The sequence below is a fragment of the Barbus barbus genome (assembly GCF_936440315.1).
Source record: "Barbus barbus genome assembly, chromosome: 12".
Lineage (NCBI taxonomy): Eukaryota > Metazoa > Chordata > Actinopteri > Cypriniformes > Cyprinidae > Barbus > Barbus barbus.
In genome coordinates, this window is record NC_136740.1 from 14,122,961 (window position 1) to 14,141,997 (window position 19,037).

Consider the following 19,037-nt stretch of genomic DNA (forward strand, 5'->3'; position numbering starts at 1 on the left):
TAAATCTATATTTTAAGGAAAAGCGTCTTAAACATAGCATAGCTTATCTCTGTCTGTAAAACGATTTGCAGCAATTTCAGATAAAATTATTAACTGTATAAATGAAATCTTAACACAAATGTACCTACATATGACGTAAAATGAATATATTTTATGCTCCGAGAGATAATAAAACGGCAAACACAAATACTGACATTCAGATCTATTTTTATTGGTAATTGTCATCTAGTACCAATATTAATAATGAAAACAAACAAGAGTAGACATATTTACAAAAGTTCACTTTGTACAGTCACTGTCAACATGACAGCATAGCTGAATATAGTTCATATTAGTTTATAAATTCTCTTTTCAGTGCACCCTGGATGTGGAAGAGCACCAGGGATTTCCTTCATTTAGAAACCACTGCTTTTTGGCTGGGTTGTATTCAGTGATTGTGGTTTGTGAAATAGCTCCCCGTAGGGGCCAGGTGAACAACTGTAACTACAAGCAATATGCTTATCCCCACCAAGTGCAGTCTTGGGGGTGGGGGTGGTGGGACAACAGCTGAGGAAGAAGACACTGTGGTGTTCTAAGGAGTCTATGTGCGGTGCAAAAAGGTCTCTAATGATTTATGTAAGATTCAACATAGGTCCTGTGGTAACAATGTTGTTGTTAGCTTCCTAATGTCTAAAAAAACATTAATCACAGTCCAAAAGGAACACTTTAGAATAACAGAACCATTACTTGAAATTAATCCAGTTTGGATATGGGGTAAACAAATGTGCCATTTTGCATTTGAAACCGTGTCATTGGGTGTGATGTGTTAAAGCCAGTCAGATTGAATATTAGAGTTCTCCATACTTAACCCTAAGTTCCAATCAGTCCCATCTCTGACGATGATATGCTCTCAGCCTCAACAAGATTTGACTCTTCTGACATTACTTCCTCTCGTGCATCATTAGTTTGTTTTTACTCAGTTCCTTCCACTAAAGTATGTCCTACATCTGCTGCCTCTATTCCACCCTCTCTCAAACTACTGGTGCTAACTTCAATTATAACAATGCCTTCTCCCCCCTCTAACTGGAAGATTCCCTCAGCATCTGAAGCTCCATGCCCCTCACTCTGTCCGGTCCACTCTTGGAGTAAGTTAAGAGAGACCATTTCTGTCTTCTCTTTTCCTGCATCTCCTTCGCATTCTCCCTCTGTCTGAAACCGGAGGACATATGACTTCTCTCCTCCCTCACTATTCCCTCCCTCTTCTTGCTGGCCCTCACCTTCAATCTGCAATACATAAGACCGCCCTGCATCATTCCCTCCCTCCATCTCCACCTTCACCTCCATCCCATTGCCTTGCCCTTCATTCTCCATTTCTTTCTTTAGGCACAGAACAAAGTGCTCCCTTGAGATTTCTTCGATAGCTTTCTCGTCGATTGGAACACTCTCAGGAACACTGCTCAACATGGGGGAATGGTTTATTAGTGTGGAGTTCGGCGTCACTGACATAATGCTAACTGCAGGAACCGAAGAGCTTCCAGGTACTTGACTAGTGCTAACAGGTGACACAGCCGGTGGATCATCAGCATTAATCCCTGGGAACTCTGTTTTTGAAGAAACAGCAGAAGTGGCACTGGATATTGTGGTTGATGTGGAAGTTGCAGGTGATAACATAAACGGTTGCTTAACTGGTGTGGTCTGAACTGTAGTGGGGAGGGTTTGGGTAGCAGCTTTAGGCTTCCGTCCACGCCTGGTTCCTCCTTTCCAGCTATGACCGAGGCTGCCTAAAATTGGACGAACAATCGTCGATGTGCTTTGAGGCTGGGCAGTAATGAGGGAAGCACTATTATTAGTCAAAATAAATCTCTGCTGTGTCTGAACTGGTTGAAATTGCTGGATTTGAGTTTGGGGTGCTGCTAGAACTTGGGGCATTGCCGGAATGGTCTGAACCAAGGGGAGGCTCTGTGGTTCTGAAGGGGTGGGAAGAATGTTTGTATTGGATGCTGTGGGAACCAGGATAAGACTAGGCTGGTTTCCATTGTTGGACTGGCACTGAAGCAGCAGGAAATTCTGTGTCTGTGGAGGGGGTGGAGGAGGGGGGGCAGGCTGTGTTGGCATGGGATTGGATAGTGGGATCAGTTGCAACCCTGAAGTTGTCTGGATCATAAAATAATTCTGGGATGTGTTTGGAGGTATGTCAAGATTTGGGGGTGAAAGAATCAATGTGGAATTGCCATCAGTGGGAAACAAGGAGGTAAGCCCTCCAGGTAAATTCAGGTTTAAATTTAGCGTTGTTGTCTCTGAAGCCCCACTACCTTTAGCCACCTTTCCTGCTTCCTTCGTACACACTACTGCACCCCCAGAACTGTGAGTTCTCAAGTGCCTCTGCAGGTAGGAGAGCATGACAAACTCTTTTCCGCAGTGTTGGCACTTGAAGTCCTTGCGCGAGGAGTGTGTGCGTAGGTGCAGCTGCAGATTGGATGAGTGGGTGAAGCTCTTGTGACACTGGGAGCACTGAAAGGGCCTTTCTCCAGAGTGTGTCCGTTCGTGCTGTTTGAGGTTGGAGGTTTGAGAGAAAGCCTTACCACACACAGAGCAAGCATGTGGACGTAGGCCAGAATGGAGCTGACTGTGGCGACGGAGACAGCTGGTGTTCTTGAAAGACTTGCCACATTCCTGACATACATATGGCCGCTCACCGGTGTGCTGGCGAAGATGGTACTGGTAGTGTGAGCTCCACTTAAAGGTCAGTGGACAGTAGGGGCACTGAAAAGCCCGCACACCTGTGTGGACCTAGATGGGTTGAGAACAATTTTCAAGATGTTTTTAGAGCTAATTTGGAAAACATGAACAAAATTATGGATTAAAATGGTAAAATTCCAAATATTAGAATTCTGTCATTCATAAACAAAGCTGCTCAGGGCCATTCTCCATGCATAAAAGCACCATAAAAGCATAATAAAAGTAGTATTGTAGTTGTTATGACTTGTGTGCTACATTGCTTTGTGCGAGATACAAACTGAAATACACGTCAATGGTAAGCTTTCCTTTAGTGTTGTTAACTGCTGTCAACAAATCAGAGTCAGTGAGCTGAACTTATGAACTGGATCAACCCAGAAATATTATTTAAAAAAACAAATAAACTACCATTAATAAATTCTACCATTCAATTAATACATTACATCATTGATGTAATAATGCAATGAATCAGGTTTTTAAAACTACTGTTATGCAAAAACAAATCAAAACATGTAAATTTGGCAAGATCTTCTATTTACCCTTTGGTGTATGGAGAGCAGTGAAGACCTTTTGAAACTCTTGCCACACTCTGTGCATCGATACGGTCTCTCCCCAGTGTGGTCTCTCATGTGGTACCTAAGTCCTGATGAACCTTTGAATGACTTCCCACATTCAGAGCAGCGATATGGCCTCTCTGTAGGGAATGAAAACAGAAATTCAGCCATGAGATGAATATGAGAGTTACACTGTGTGTGCAAATGTCTCATGTATCAAATGGGTGTTTATTATACCATGTAAGGTAATGTAAGGTCTTCAAAATCTTTAAAATAAATAGCATAGTGTACCAGCATAGTATAATTAATAAGAATAATGAAACCTTACAATCAGAGATGCCAGATTTTGAACATAAACCAAACTAATCATTTTGCATCCACTGCAGCACTCTTACCGTTATTTGTGGAAGATGTCTTGCTGCCTCCCCCTCTTCTAGCTCCCTTTCCTGATGCTTTGCCAGATGGCTTTACAGTTCGTCTCTCTCCCTCCTCAGTAACAGCAATTAGACTGACATGGATCTCTCTCTCTCCATCTTCTCCATCTCTCTTTAAGGAGGACAGGGGCAGTGAGAGAGAGGGGCAGACGATCTCTGCTTCAGCCTCTGCCTCAGCAAGCAGCCTCTGTTCAGGAGTGTGGGAGTGCTGGTGGTTGAGCAGAGAGGAGAGCAGAGGGAAGGAGCGATCACATGCCGAGCAGTTGAACTGAGAACGTGACTCGGATAGAGCAATAGTATGGGCCTTAAAAAGAAAGAGACAATGAGAAATGGAGGTTTGGTTCTTAAAATTCTCTGAAAAAAACAGAACAGTTTCTTGGTCTTACCTGAGCCATATGTCTGGTCAGACCGCTGCTGGTTTTGAAACTCTTCCCACAGTAGACACATTCTGTTGTAGCTTGTGCAGTTGGCACACCGGTTTCAGTGGGCATCTGATTCACAGATGCAGTAAAGGTCTGCAGAAGATCATACTGTGCCTGCCCCGACTCATTTCTAACGGCATCTAGACCAAGTAATTCTGCCGTTTGCCCACTATCTGCAACTGTGGTGGTTTCAACAACCTCTTCAAAGTCTGACAACAATGGTGTAGCCCCCACCAGTGACACTCCACCTCCCTCAGCCTCTGTGCTATTTTCTGTAGCAACCCCTCCACCACCTGCTGGGCCAAGGCTATCTAGATGTAGAGTCTGATGCTCCTCGAGGTGACTCTGTGTTGAAAATGTCTCATTACAGCTGCCACAACTAAACAGCAAAACACCAGCACCTGTGTCATTCTTACTCATGTGGATATGCTCTGAGCCTGTGACAGTGGAGGAAGTGGGTGTGAGCGTCAGCTGTGGCAGGATGCTCTGATTGGCTGTACCGGAAGTAGCAGGAGAGGACGTATTGTTAGACAGGAACACCTGTCCGACCCCGCCTTCCTGTCCACCAACGAGCCCAACCATTTCAGAAATGCTCATCCCAACAGTGTTCAAGTCCTCCGTCAGCACCACCTCCATCTCTCGAGCTGCTGACCCTGAATCAGCCCCTCCAGCCTTCCCAGCACTTTTCCCCTTTCCTTCTGTGTGAGAGATGCGATGCAGTGCCAAGTTGGACGAATGTGTGAAGCTGCGCCCACAATCCCCACAGACATAAGGACGTTCGCCTGTGTGTATGCGCATGTGCTGACGCAAATTAGTGGACTGACTGAAGGCTTTATTGCAGACGTCACAGACGTAGGGCTTGAAGCCCAGGTGTACATTCTTATGGCGACGCAGGCTGCTAGAGTTCTTGAAGGCTTTGGAGCAGCTGTCGCATGGGTACGGACATTCACCGGTGTGCTGACGGAGGTGATACTGGTAGTGTGAGCTCCATTTGAAGGTCAAAGGGCAGTAGGAGCATTGGAAAGTGCGAAGGCCTGTATGCACACTTCGATGTATCTGGATCGATAAACCATTGTTATAGTAAGTAAATAGAAAAATAATTTTTTTTTGGAAAGAAATTACTATTTTTATCCAGTAAGCCCACACTGAATGGATCAAAAGGGACAATAAAGACTTTGACATTATTACAAATTTATTTCAAATAAACACTGTTCTTTTGAACTTTCTATTAATCAAAGAATCATATTACAGTTTCCACAAAAAGGCTTATAGCAGGTTTATTAGGCAACTAGATTGGGGGAATTTTTTTTTTTTTTGTAATTATTTTTTTTAAAACACCATTGTGCAGTTCACCACTGGACAGCTAAATTAAATAAACAGTTTTAAATATGCCTACTCTGTCAAATAAAAAATATATTTATCTATTCTCTTTTATTTCAATGAACACATTGATAATAGATTAATTTTATTTTGAGCTGGAACTCAAATGAAGACTCACTGAAATCTGAATCTGGATCATAAAGCTGGGATTGGCTCACCTGTAGAAGAGAAGAGCGTTTGAATGCTTTACCACAGTCATCACACTTATACGGCTTCTCTCCAGAATGAGACCTTAAACAACACGCAAACAAATTTTATTGAGGAACTTGTGGTGAACAAAAAATAACAACATAAAAACAGTCACCATGGAATCACATCTTCATAAATTATACAATATTGAATGCTGTGTGACCCTGCATCTCAATCCATATGTAGAATCAATTGACCTCTCACCTCTGGTGGTATAGTAGGGCAGATGAGCCCTTAAATGCCTTAGGGCAAAGGTTACAGCGATATGGCCTCTCATTGTTATGGCTTCTCTGATGATGTGCCAATCTGGATGACCACTTAAAACTCTTGCCACAGTCCAAACACTGGAATGGATGCTCTGGGTTTTGGGCCACCGTTGCAGGGGGTGTTGATGATGTCACTATGTCACCTGTGAGGCCTACTGTTCCTGAATCTTTGCCCTCTTCTTCTCCCTTCTCTCCATCCTCCTCTCCATCCTCTACAGAGGGGAGGAGGGAAGGAAAGGGTGAGAGGGAGGAGGGCGTCTGAGAAGGTAAGAGTTCGGTCTGAACCAGCAGAGTAGCAACTGTGTTAGCCATCACAACTGGTGTGAAAAAATTGGGCTGTAGTGAAGGAATCTCAGTCGTTTTGTAGTTTTTCTCTAATTTCAGCAGCCATGGCTTATGTTTAGTAGAGTTTGGCCCAGTTCTCTCAGATTTCAGCAAGAGAATCTTTTCTGAGGCAAAATGTCTTCTATTGTCTTGTCCTTATTAGCTGGTAGAGCTGTAATAACACATTTAAACATTTTTATGATTCCTGCAAATACAAATAAAAACAATTTAAGATATAACAGTGATTGTCAACTGGTGTGTTACAACTAAAAAAAAGGGGGAAATTTATTTTCAGATGTTGGGGACAGCAAACAATAAGATGCAACTACCATATAAATATTCACAAACGCATATGTAAAAATAAATAGGCATATCAGCTCCTCATATGAAAATGTTTCTCATATGTTTTGTTAAAGTGATAGATCACCCATTAATGAAAATTTGCTGTAAATTTACTCGTCCAAGATGTAGATGGGTTTGTTTCTTCAATGGATCAGATTTGGAGAAATTTAGCATTACATTACTTATGAGAATTCAAACAGCTTATAAAAACATCGCAATAATCCACATGACTCCAGTCCATCAAATAATGTCTTGTGAAGCAAAAGCTGCATGTTTGTAAGAAACAAATACATCAAGGCATTTTAAAAACTGGACAAAATACCAGTCCATTATCCATAATAAAGCTTCTTCCAGTGAAAAATTCCATCCCCTGTTGCCATCTCACATCAAAATCTACCAACAAATTTTTGTTTAGAACTATTTTGGACTGTTTTCGCTTGTAAACAATGCTTGATCTGTGCATATTTCTCTCCTGACTCAGACAAGACAACATTTTCACTGCAGAAAGCGATATTATCATATTTAACTGGAGGCAGTGATTTGAAGTTGAAAACGTCTTAATGATGGATGCATTTATTACAAATATGCAGCTGTTCGCTTCACTGGAGTGGTGTGGATTATTGTGATGTTTTTATCAGCTGTTTGGACTCCGCTGGCACCCATTCACTGCAAAGGATCCATTGGTGACCAAGTGATGTAAGGCCAAATTTCTCCAAATCGGTTTCTATGTTGAAGACACAAATTCATCTAAATTTCAGATAACCTGAGGGTTAGTCAATCTTCAGCAAATTTTCATTTTTAGGTGAATTAATCCTTTATTTTCATGGAAGCAAGACAAATTAGGCAATGTCAATATCAGCTTGTTTGACATTTCCTCTTACTTAAAATTATGAATACAACTACACAAGGTAAACGAGGACAAACATGGTTTGTACTGTACGAAATATTTTTGTGCTAAACACTATAAAGCCTACTCTGACCATCAGTACCAAATCCTTAAACATAGTTCATGATAACATTAATACATTTCAAGTATTACATTTTTAGATTTACAGACCATTTGAGTTCCCCTTTAAAGATCCTCCTCCTCCTCCTGCTTCACTCCCCCTCCCTCGCCCGCTATCTATCCGTGTGTTCCTGCCTTCTTGTCCCAGGGAAATGAAAAAAAAAAAAAAAAACTAAACACAAAATGGAGATAAAAGGCTTCAAGTGGCCAAAGCGTACTCACTCCTCAGTTTCTAAACAAATCGACAGTGGGTCGTTTTATCGGCTGTTTGTTGAATTATTTGCGCTGTCTCGAGTCGGCCTTCTCGAATCCATCCCAGCCTCGCCTTCGTTCATCAAGCGTCACAATATTTGTCGGAATAAGTGCATTATTCTATGCATGTGTTATTCCCTTGGTTCATTGCTGAGAAATAGCCGTTTTTGATTTAATGATATAAGGCCGAACTCCGCAGTGATAGTCCACACAACCTTAACAATAATCTAGAGCACAAACTAACCAGCAGTCGCCCGTCTGTGACCGCCTCTCAGTAAAGTCGTCGGCTATTGGTCCGCTCTCGTCCCCTGTTGACTCGTCTCATTGGTCAAGAAAAAATACTGTGACGAACTTTTTATTAAATTATGCATATACTGCCGGTGGTTTTGTTTATAACCCACACGGCATAAAGCTAATATCTTATTATGCAAATATCTCTTCTTAGATAAGTGTCAATTCAGCTTTATAGACAAATAAATGATCTTTTATGTACCGGTTTGGCTCTGCGCAAGTGCTTGTGGGTAATGTAGTTTAACTCCTACGTCATCGCTTGCTCAGTACGTTTATACCTATCACAGTAAGAAAATATGCAGGCCTACTCAAATAGTTTAAAGGTATATCCCTCGTTTTTAATTGTAGCATTCATAATCATATAGTCTTTGCTTTTAGACAATGGACAATAACAACAAAATGTCTACAATTTACATGTAAATTCCTTTATTGTCTCTCTCAGAAGGCACACAGTTGAACACAGCCAATTTTTGCATACTTAGTGCACAAACATGTAGCAACTTTTAGTCTATGTAGACATAGAAAGCAACCTAAACAGAGATGATGATTGGTGGTGAGTAGTATAAAAGTACAAAACATAACAGAAGTCTTGCTCCTGATTCGAAAAAATAAATTATTTGAACAATTATTTTAATTAATAATAACCATAATAATAATAATCATATCAATAAATAGTAAATACTGTATCAAAATCCTAAAAAAGAGGGAGGGAAAGGAAAAATGATGTTGATATTGCAACACATTGATAGAGCACTGGACGTATATATTATAGAAAACAATATTATATGTATACACTCATTGTATATCAGTTTACATTCGGCAGCATGTATGTACAGCTTTACAGTACCAAAGTATCACAATTCATAGTATTTTAAGGCTTAGGTTGTCTTTTTCTTATGTTGCTTGAAACAAGGTTTATCAAAATGTGTTCCTGAATCACAGAACTAACAATAAAAAACAAGATAAACCCCAACATGCTGTGCAAAAAATAAAAACAACAACAAAAAAGAAAGACAAGCAAAGTTCAGATCAGTGCTAGTCCTCTCTCATTCAGCACTGACATACATTACACTCCCAAAATATTGCTACATCTAGTGGCAGAGTATTGTAGCCTAGGTAACAGTGAGAAAGAAACTGAATTGTATAAAAATACAATCAGTTTAATAAGAGACATGAAATGGAACTGTCATACATGTGGTTTTGTGTGTGGTACAGGAGAAGCTGATGAATAAAATAAGAAAGAGAGTACATTTTACTTCTTGATTTGCAAATGAAAGAATGTTGACACGTTTATCAAGAAATCAAATAAATAATATCATTAAATAAATAACTAGTCAATAAATAAATAAATACATAAATAACAAATAGTTATGAAAAATGAATTTGTATAAAAAAAAAAAAAGAAAAGGCAAAGGAAGGGTTAAGGTTAAATGGAGCGTCAGAAGCAGGATGTCGACTGGAGTGCACTGTTATTTTCAGATCAGACTCCTTCACTGATCAGGCTTCAGACCACAACAGGGATGGACTGGGACTAAAAACAAATCAGTCTGGGACGTACACGGCCCATCACAACCCACCACAGATAATCCACCACCACAGCATCACACATAGTATTCAGGGATTTTTGAAATGTCCAATATGGCCTTTATATGACTCAATTTACCCCTTGGGACTGGAACACATCTTTTAAGAGATCATAATTATATGATACTATATTTCACTTGATCAAATCAATCGTCGTCTTCCTGGTTCCATATGCAATATTTATAATTATGCATGCCTGAAAATGCAGAATTGTATTAGGCACAGATTTACTCTCATTCTTATGATTTGGAAGTGCTAAGCAGTGGAACGAGACTGAACAAGAGTAGGTTGTGAATGGGTACGAGAGAACAAGTTGAAATGCTCAACTACCCTCCTGTTACTCAGATGTTCCGGCCTGACAATATCAAAACTATTATCCCATACGTTGACCCAACCCACTGGGAAAAGTCCCGGTGCTCCCTATGAACAGTCCATCCCTGGACTGTAATAATGATCGAGTCCTGGCCATTTTTGCTGTAGTGTAAAAAGGAGACAGTTTACCGCCTGATGTTTTTTGCGTGATGCCTTTGAGGTTCCTCATGCTGGTAATCTGGTTTTGAAGGTAAGGAACACTCGTGAGGCCCAGTCACAGAAGAGTCTGAACTGTTGCAGGAGTTCCTGAGAGGATTGAACCACCTCCCAGTGAAAAGCGGGATTAGGTGGGAGCGAGGGAGAGGGAACAGGGATCCGGGGAGCCTCTGCTCGGGTCATCTGAAATAAAAAAAAAATCATGAATGCATTATATTTCCATTTGAACTAAAACTTGTCTCTGTACATATGCATCTTAAAGACTTAAATGAATTTATGTATTTTAATACAAATATATTATTATATACGTATTATAGAATATTTTAAATATATTCTATTATACACAGCCATTCAAAAGGTTTGGGTTCAGTGAGATTATTTAATGTTTTTGAGTCTCTTAGGCTCATCAGGGCTGCATTTATGTGAAAAACTGTAATATTGTGAAATGTTTTTACAATTTAAAATAACAGTTTTCTGTTTTCTTTTTTAATGTATATTAAAATGTAATTTATTCCTGTGATGGCAAAGCTGATTTTTCAGCAGCCATTACTCCGGTCTTCAATGACCCTTCAGAAATCATTATAATATGCTGATTTGGTGCACAAGAAACATTTCTTATTATCAATGTTAAAACCAGTTGTGCTGACCCCAAAAATTACCCCAAACTTCTATTCTGTAACATTCTATGTATTTAATACCTGTTAAATTACATATACCTACAGTTTATAGGTTTCATAAACAATGGATAAGCCAATCTTGTGACAGTTGCACATATTGTTGGCTAAGAGGTGTGTGTGTGTGTGAGCATGTACCTGACGCTGTAAGGAGTGTATGAGGCTCTTAATGTGGGAGATCATGTCTGTCAGCTTTGGTACTGAGCTGTGCTGCTGCTTGCGTGTTGTTCTGTTCAGCCACTCAAAATGGTGCTCAAAGGACTTTAGGTCCGTATAGAGCTGAGAAAGTGTAGGCTTGAACTGCAAGAGAGGAAAAGAAAAGAGCCAGAAACAAAATTATTTAGAGAATTTAGTACAAAATATCATGATAATATCATGGCAAATAACTACATTGACTTGACTTGACAAGCAAACAGACAGATGTACAATTAAAGGGCCGTGCCATCTGCGGTGCAACCGATTGACCTGCTCTTAAGAGGGCTGGGGCCCTGTACTGATAAATGAGGTGCATAATGAAAATAAATGGCAGCATGAAAGCCTATTTGTCCTCATACACACCTCCAGAGTGGTGAGGTCACTGACTCTGTTGCTGATCGCTGGAAGTGACTTGAACCTATGGTGATCAATCTCTGTGGCAAACACTGGGTTTTTCTGAGAAGAATGGACAGAAAGACAGAACAGGCATTAATGAAAAAGAAAAAAAAAGAAGCATGTTACACAAATAATGAAAATGTCATGACATTTTCTTCTGGTCACACCTAATTTCCAGATCCCCAACTCTGAACCCAACAATCAAAACAACAGAGTAACAGTTGTCCCTCAAGTGAAAGACTGGCCTCCACCAGCAGAACCACCGCAGAATTACAGGGAACAGCAGTCACCCAGAGTTCCCCGGGCTTTAACTTCTGAACCCAGACAATAAAAGTTCATGACCTGAAGCCACAGGATGTTTTCTAGAGGAAGAATAACAACATATGCAATGACTAAGGAGTTTGAAGTGGAATAGACAACACTGGGCTGCAGGGAAACTCCAGGGTCAGGACTAAAAAAAGGTGCCATGACGGATGGGCCGGTCCATGCCTGGATGCACTGCCTTCACCTGGCACTAGAGGGAGACAGAAACGAACTCAGGTGTATCTCAAGGGGGGCAAAGAGTGACCCTAACTTGCTCTCGCCGGTGTTTAGACAATATCCGAGCTTGCTAATGTGGCTGCCAGGTGAATGGAGCAGAGCCTGTTTACGAGTCATCCAAAGGGTTGTTTGTGAACGCTAATGAGTGCTGATAATGTGACAGGTGTAATGTGCCCTTTGCGTCTTTGAAGCCGCATCAGAAGAGGAAAACAACATCATAGACCAATCAGAAGTCAACATGACGAACATAATAGCGTGCTGAAGCCAGCTTTCCATCGCCATTCTTGCACTGTTTGGAATGATTTGTTTTTTCCTTGATTTGTTGTTGTTTTTGTGTACTTCTGCTCCCTCAGCTGAATCCATCCATTTCTCTATCTAGGCTCCATGGTAGCAGCCAAATGATGACACACTCCATCCTATACCTCATCACTCTTCATCCTAGTGGCACTATCATCACTCACAAACCTTGTTGAGCGTCTTTCATCCAGAGCACTCTCTGATCTCTTTATCTCCTTGGTTGCTAGTCCCGTTTCCCCACACCCTCTCCGTTTGGATCATGACCTCACTCGACTGATTCTTGTGCCCTCCCTCCTCCTGTCTTCCTGAATGCAAATACGGGAATGTGATAAATTGGAGTGATTTTTATCAGGACACTTTGCTGTGGAGACCGAAAGCTAAACAAGGAGCCCCACACCTACACAGACCACAACTATTTACAACATGCACACTCTCACCGGCACGCACACACGGTCATACAAACATCGTATGTATACACACTCTCACCACCTAACACAAGTAACAGTAACACATTCTGTACGTACACGCACACATCGGGTTTTATAGCTTTCTTGTGGGGACTTTCCGTCGACTCCCATTCTATTTTTCTTTCCTAGGCTTGACCCCTGTAAAGTGGAACTCCATGCAAGAAGAAAAGAAACCAAAATAAATGCTTCATGTCACTGAAAAACTAACAAAACGTTTTTCAAAGTGTGTCGGGCCCTTTTGTCACCAGTGGGGTCTTTGATAGGGTTCTCCGCTGTAACATCTGGTGCACATACACAAGGCGGCAGACGCAAAACACCCTTATATACAACACGCACGCACACAACCAAGTGTTATTGTATCTAATTGAAGCACAGGACTGGAAGAGGTGGCATCTGGTCAGATCAGGTGATTTCTCTGTTCTCAAAGGAAAATCTGTCTAGTTTGGGATGAGTATATGCTTGAGTTAGCATAACCTTATACAAATAATCTCAATGTCAACGGGAATCAAAGACCATGCAAAAAAATATAACAAGTGACATCTTAAAGGGGTAGAAATGAGACTTATTCAGGGGAACACACACACATGCAAAGATATTTTGAATAATGTTTCAAATGTTTTTGCCCTTATCTATGTTTTAATTAAAATGTTATATTTTCAGTTTTCATTTTAATTTTAATTAAATTTCTAGTCATTTGTTTCATATGCTATGATACAGGTAGGCTATGTTTTTTTCTTTTATAAATCTGAAAAGTTAATATTTTTTTTCCAGTTTCAGTTTCATTTCAGTATCAGATTTTAGTACTTCAACTTAAACTGATTTAAGTTATTTGCCAAGGCAACATTTAAAAAAAATAATAAGAAGAATAATAATAATTCATTTAGTTTAATTTTTCATGTAATATTTATTTATTTATTTATTTATTTATTTTTCTTGATTGTTTTTAATAGTTTTAGTTAACAATGACACTGACCCATACAATGAAAGTCAATGGGGTCCAAAACAACATTGGCCCAGTTTACTTTCAATGTATAGGCAAAAAATATATAATTTTGTGTTCCACAGAAGAAAAAAAGGCATGCAGGTTTGGAATGACATGAGGGTGAGTAAATGATGACAGGATTTTCATTTTTGAGTGAACTATTAGTAGCAACTCCAACGAAGGATTACGGCTCGTACTACGCCATTAAGCAATACATCTGTTAGCATTTTCATTTACAGTGGAACTACATAGAAGGCAGCACTGTACTTTTCACCTTTCAGTGCCACGTGCTTCACTTGTGCTGGTAAACAGGACTTCCAAGTAACCATGGGAACACCGATCTGTTTATGTTTCCGAGGTAGGGAAGGGAGGCCTCGGAGAGGTGAGGGGTGCGCTGTGGGTTCAAGACCCTCAAAGTACAGATCTCCATCACATAGCAACCACAAAACCCCAAGTAAATCCCACAGCATTTCGCTCTCAGATGGTCTGAGCATGGGATAGGAGAACAAGGCTCGTTCTGAGCCATGCAGATCATGTTTACCCCCCATCCCGTAGGTTCAGGCTCATTAGCTGCAAGTTTACGAATGTTACATTGCGAGCTTTGATGCAGTCTGGGATGTCGGCCCTGCTGCTGGGCCTGAATCCAGGGATCTGTGTTTTTTTTAGTCAGATAGAGGCTACAGTAATGAGCCTTATCTGCTCCCACATGGACTCAAAGCTACCGCAATCTGCTATCTCAGCTCTAATATGAGCCAGCTGAATGAAAAGCAGATCAGCGGCGGTGTGTGCGTATGTTTGTGTGCGAGCGAAAGCGCGTGAGATAAGCCAATTCCTGTCCACAAATCTTTGCAAGGAGCATTACTGCAGCCCAGCTGTTCAGAGGCTCAAGATCAAGATCTGATCATCATCAGCATCTCTGAGTACAGTGTGAACTTCCTTTCCTGGTGTCACACCAGATCAACTCACCAGTAGATCCTGAGTCAGCTTCAGAAGGTGTCTGGTCTGATTGGTCAGCTTGTCAAAGTCAGTCTGGATCCGCCGGGGGTGGGCAGGGAAGGCAGATGCTAACAGATGAAGTTGAGCCAACAGCAGCGAGAGGAGCAGCGATGAGGAGGAGTCACCCAGAACTGCGGAGGAGAGAAAAGCATTGATGCACAACTACAAACAACACTCCTATGTTCGTCCCAAGGATCCCGTGCCACTCTTAAAACGGGACCGTGTTTCCACACGTCCACAAAGCACATCGTGAGTTTCAGCCAGAGGACACATCTTTCATCTTTTTGGGAGAAGGAAATCACACATGTTGCATCACACTAGAAGAAGAAGCGGTCCGCTGACGCTGCTCTGCGCCCTGAGCGAGTAACACTTGATCCATTATTACTGTCGACATGATAAATGCTTCTCTAATGAACTAACCGCGAGCGCCTCAAGCAGTTATCCTGTCAAACTAACTCTACCCAATATTACCACTTACAACCCGTACAGGTTTCCATCAAAAAATTCCCGCATTTATAAACTTGTCAGTTCAAGAAATCAGTAGGGATGCTTAATAAATTCGAAGGTTTATGTTTGGGCATATAAAACGAGTTAGAGTGTTTTAATTACGAGGGTTACAGCAACAAGTGTCAATCTCTACCCTGTAAACAGCAAACTGGTGTCGTCACTAATGTAGCCTACGTACAAAAAATAACAGCGAATATATAAATAATGTGACACTTACATTTCATATTTGTCCAAGTCCTTGTTTTAAAAAGTAGATACGTTGCAAATAAATACGCAGAGAAATAAATAAATAAATAGATAAACAAACAAAGTGTAGAAATTGATAAATAAATGAAGCTCCAGATGTTGTCACGTGCTCCAAAGTTCGAACGGCTCGCGACAGTAGTTTACAGAGGAAGAGCGTGAGGTGAGGAGGAAAATGAATGAATGACAGAAGTGCAAAATTAGCGAGAACAAGAAAAAAAAGTAACAAAACTTGACTCTGTCCAGCCCCAATAGTTGTTTGGTTTTAACAAACGCGAGTGAGGATGGAAAGATACACGGCGAGGGTCAGAGAGGTGTATGAAGGGAGAGACAGAGAGAGAGAGAAGGATGCGAGGGTAAGTCTAATTTTTCGCGAAGTGAAATGTTTAGGCTTGTTTAAAACTTCCTTTATAAAGACGGGGGTATGACACATCCTGAGTCACCACTTCATTCATAAAAACACTCTCTCTCTCAAACACACACACACACACACACACACTCGCCTTCTCCCCAGAGCGCGCGCTTCCCACCCCTCGGCACTGTCTGTCTCCTTTTGAGCATTTTTGAAAGAGAAAAAAAAGACGTTTCTGTTGTTTTTATTTTTTTCCCCCTCAGGCAATATCATTTTCTGTAGGTCTGTCTATCTCTCCTGCTATCTCTCTTCCTCTGCTCCATCCCGCTACGCGATCTATGCCAATCAAATCGTCCATCTCTTTATCTTTCCATCTGCAGATCTCTTCCCCTCTCTCCCTCTATCACTGCAAAAGTTTAAAAAGCCCATTGTTTCATTTTATATCAGTCAATCTGAGTTTCATAACTCTCCCGTTCTGTCTTTCTCTCAGCCCCGTTATATTAGGAGTAAATAAACACTTTATTTGCATAATGTAATGTAAAGGGATCTGATGCATTGCGCATATTTAAACTTCGCTCCTGAGACAGCAGTCTGTTATTTCCACCCTATTTCCACTCTTTTCGTTCTCTGACGCCTCCCTTCTTTCTCTCCAGGGTAAAGGAAAGAATGAGAGAAGGAATAAAAGAGAAAGGTGTAGCATAGTAAGGCCTGTAAGTGTTGCATAGTAACAGTTAGGGAACTTGCAGAACATTAGCACTAAGACTTCAAGAGTGAAAGAGAGAGACAGGCAGAGTTAGAGGGAGAGGGAGAGGGGGAAGGTTAATTTAGCATATACAGAAACCAGTGCACGGCACTGGAAATACGGAGTCACATGCAATAAAGCATAGCACAGTGTTGCAGCAGAAGCAGAGAGGAGTTTCCAGACAGAGAGCGAAAGTATGGTTGAGGGGTTAATGCAACCTTAAATACACATGCTGCATTAATAGCTGACCTTTCCAGATACACGAAAAGTGAAGAAAAACTCGCTCAGGGGTGTAGGAACAACTTGAAACATGTGCAAAGGGGGGACAGTAAAGGTATGGGAATGATTATCTAACAAAAAGTGGGGGAACAGTGGAGCCGTGGTTCAGGGGGTAATTCACAGGCACTGGGGTTTGAATCCGATGGGTCAGGGGTCAAATTAATGACAAATAAAAGTGTCCACAATAAGGAAAAACTACTTGAAAACATGTTCCAAGCTAGAATAAAAATGTTGTTTTATATTAAAAGAATGTTTTATATTCATATTGTTTTGATATTGAAAATATTTACACCATTTGTCATTATATTTTCATTTAATGACACACACACACACACACACACACACATATATATATATATATAAGATACTTTTTTTTAAAAAGTCATGAACTATTAATTCATAAATATTATGTTCTTGGGAAGTCGTATATGACATTTCATGACTTTGCGTTGTCATGAAAAGGTCAAATTATCTGATATTGTAAGAAACTCATTGAACTCAGTGACCCTGACACATGTTCACGAGGGTCTTCAGAGGTCCTTGCTATGATTTCCTGTTTTTCATACTACATAACTTTGATTTGGCAAACATAAGTGTTTCAAATATTATTATATATATATTTTTTTACGAAAACTGTTTCACTTCTTTAGTCTAAGAAATAGTAATGAATGTATGCAAAAAGCACTGTTCACACAAAAACGTTCATTTTCCCACTCTCTCGTATACACTCACACACACACACACACACAAGGGTAGGGTGTGTGGAGGTAATGCGGTTGCAGGGTCACGTTCTGGTTTTGTTGGGTCAGCCATAAAGAAGAAAGGGAGGAGAGAGGAAGAGATGGAAGGAAGGGAAATGGATGAGTGTGCAGGAGCGATGGAGGGATGGAGGGAGATATTGACACACTCGCTCTTTTAATTTCCCACATCAAAGGCCTGTTTGAAGACACAGCTGGGAAAAGAATAAAAGAAAGAGTGAAGTTAGTCACTCACCGACTCTCTCTGCCTGCATGCCCTGATCGGGGTCTCTTGGGTGGTTGATGGTGAGTCTGTTTAAGTCCCTAATTCAAAGGGCGTGTGTGTCTGATTATGTGTGTGGGTGTGTTAGCGCGTTACCAATCAGCGGAGATTGCTCTGCTGTATGCGTGTGTATGGGAGTGTGTGGTCCTGATGTTCAGCCCCTCACATCACCGATCGTTGAACGCACCGGAGGAAAGACCGGTAGTCTGAGCGGTCCGGTCACAAACCTCACAGACATTACACACAATCTCCTACACATTCGCACACACTCCTCGATCATGGGGGAAGTGAGGCACAGGTGGGGAGAAATAAGTGTCCAGACATCCTGGTACCTCATTACTGTAATATCCCCCATTATGAGACTCACACACACATTCATTATGTCCACATTCACACGCTGCCAGACCTCCCTTCCTCAAATACACATACACAGCAGCACGCAATAATACACACACTGTTTCATTGGCCAACATGCTCACAAACTCAGAAATGGTTTTTGTTGTCCTTTTTTAATGGCTTCCTTTGATGTGTCAGCACCCTTAGGCAAGAGGGCAGAAGCTTAATTGGAACAATTAAGGCACTAATGAATTTCAACAGGTGATTAAAATGCTGAGTTTAAGAACTACTGTTGAAAAGCTGCTTTTTTTTCCCTCGGGAATGGACAGCAGGCTCAGTGAGTCTGATGGTTTAACATAGTTAAACTCAAATTAATGGAACTTGAAAGGCAGAGAAATAGTCTACTCCTTTCAGTTTCAGTTTACAAATAATGTTCAGCTAGTGTGTGAACAGTGCAAATTATATTTTAAGGAAGAGGAAAATTACAACCAGGATATTCTGCTAAACCTCTCCTTTTGTTTGAACTCAAAAATGACTGATTATTGTTTATGGCTTTCTTTTGTTTGTGGAAAACATAAGGAGAAGTTTAGTAGAATGTACTGGTTGTACTTTTCCATACAGTGAAAGTGAATTATATACTTTTTCAAACAATGAAAATGGGTGAAAAGTGCAAAGTTTAAGATTGAAAATTACAGGGAATATATAATAACATCACTAAAATAAT

General features: G+C 40.8%; 2 protein-coding genes across 3 annotated transcripts; both read right to left on the reverse strand.

The window, feature by feature from the left end:
* Positions 1–195: 195 nt before the first annotated feature.
* LOC306877486 (uncharacterized protein) lies at positions 196–8,160 on the reverse strand. 2 transcript variants are annotated; one of them, XM_079429256.1, is made up of 7 exons: positions 7,855–8,160; positions 5,899–6,456; positions 5,664–5,736; positions 4,090–5,181; positions 3,665–4,007; positions 3,255–3,409; positions 196–2,769 (listed from the first exon to the last, which is right to left on the reverse strand). In XM_079429256.1, the coding sequence occupies exons 2-7, from the start codon at positions 6,270–6,272 to the stop codon at positions 952–954; spliced, it is 3,855 nt and encodes a 1,284-aa protein (XP_079285382.1). In that variant the 5' UTR covers positions 6,273–6,456; positions 7,855–8,160; the 3' UTR covers positions 196–951. The 2 variants fall into 2 exon arrangements, with proteins under 2 accessions (XP_079285382.1, XP_079285381.1); XM_079429255.1 differs by having other exon boundaries at positions 5,899–6,489.
* A 2,136-nt stretch (positions 8,161–10,296) lies between these two features.
* On the reverse strand, positions 10,297–15,082 carry LOC306878533 (uncharacterized protein; the record flags this gene model as incomplete). The annotated part of the gene is made up of 5 exons (XM_079430972.1): positions 10,297–10,470; positions 11,100–11,261; positions 11,520–11,612; positions 14,805–14,965; positions 15,055–15,082. The coding sequence occupies 5 exons, from the start codon at positions 15,080–15,082 to the stop codon at positions 10,297–10,299; spliced, it is 618 nt and encodes a 205-aa protein (XP_079287098.1).
* Between the last annotated feature and the right edge of the window lie 3,955 nt (positions 15,083–19,037).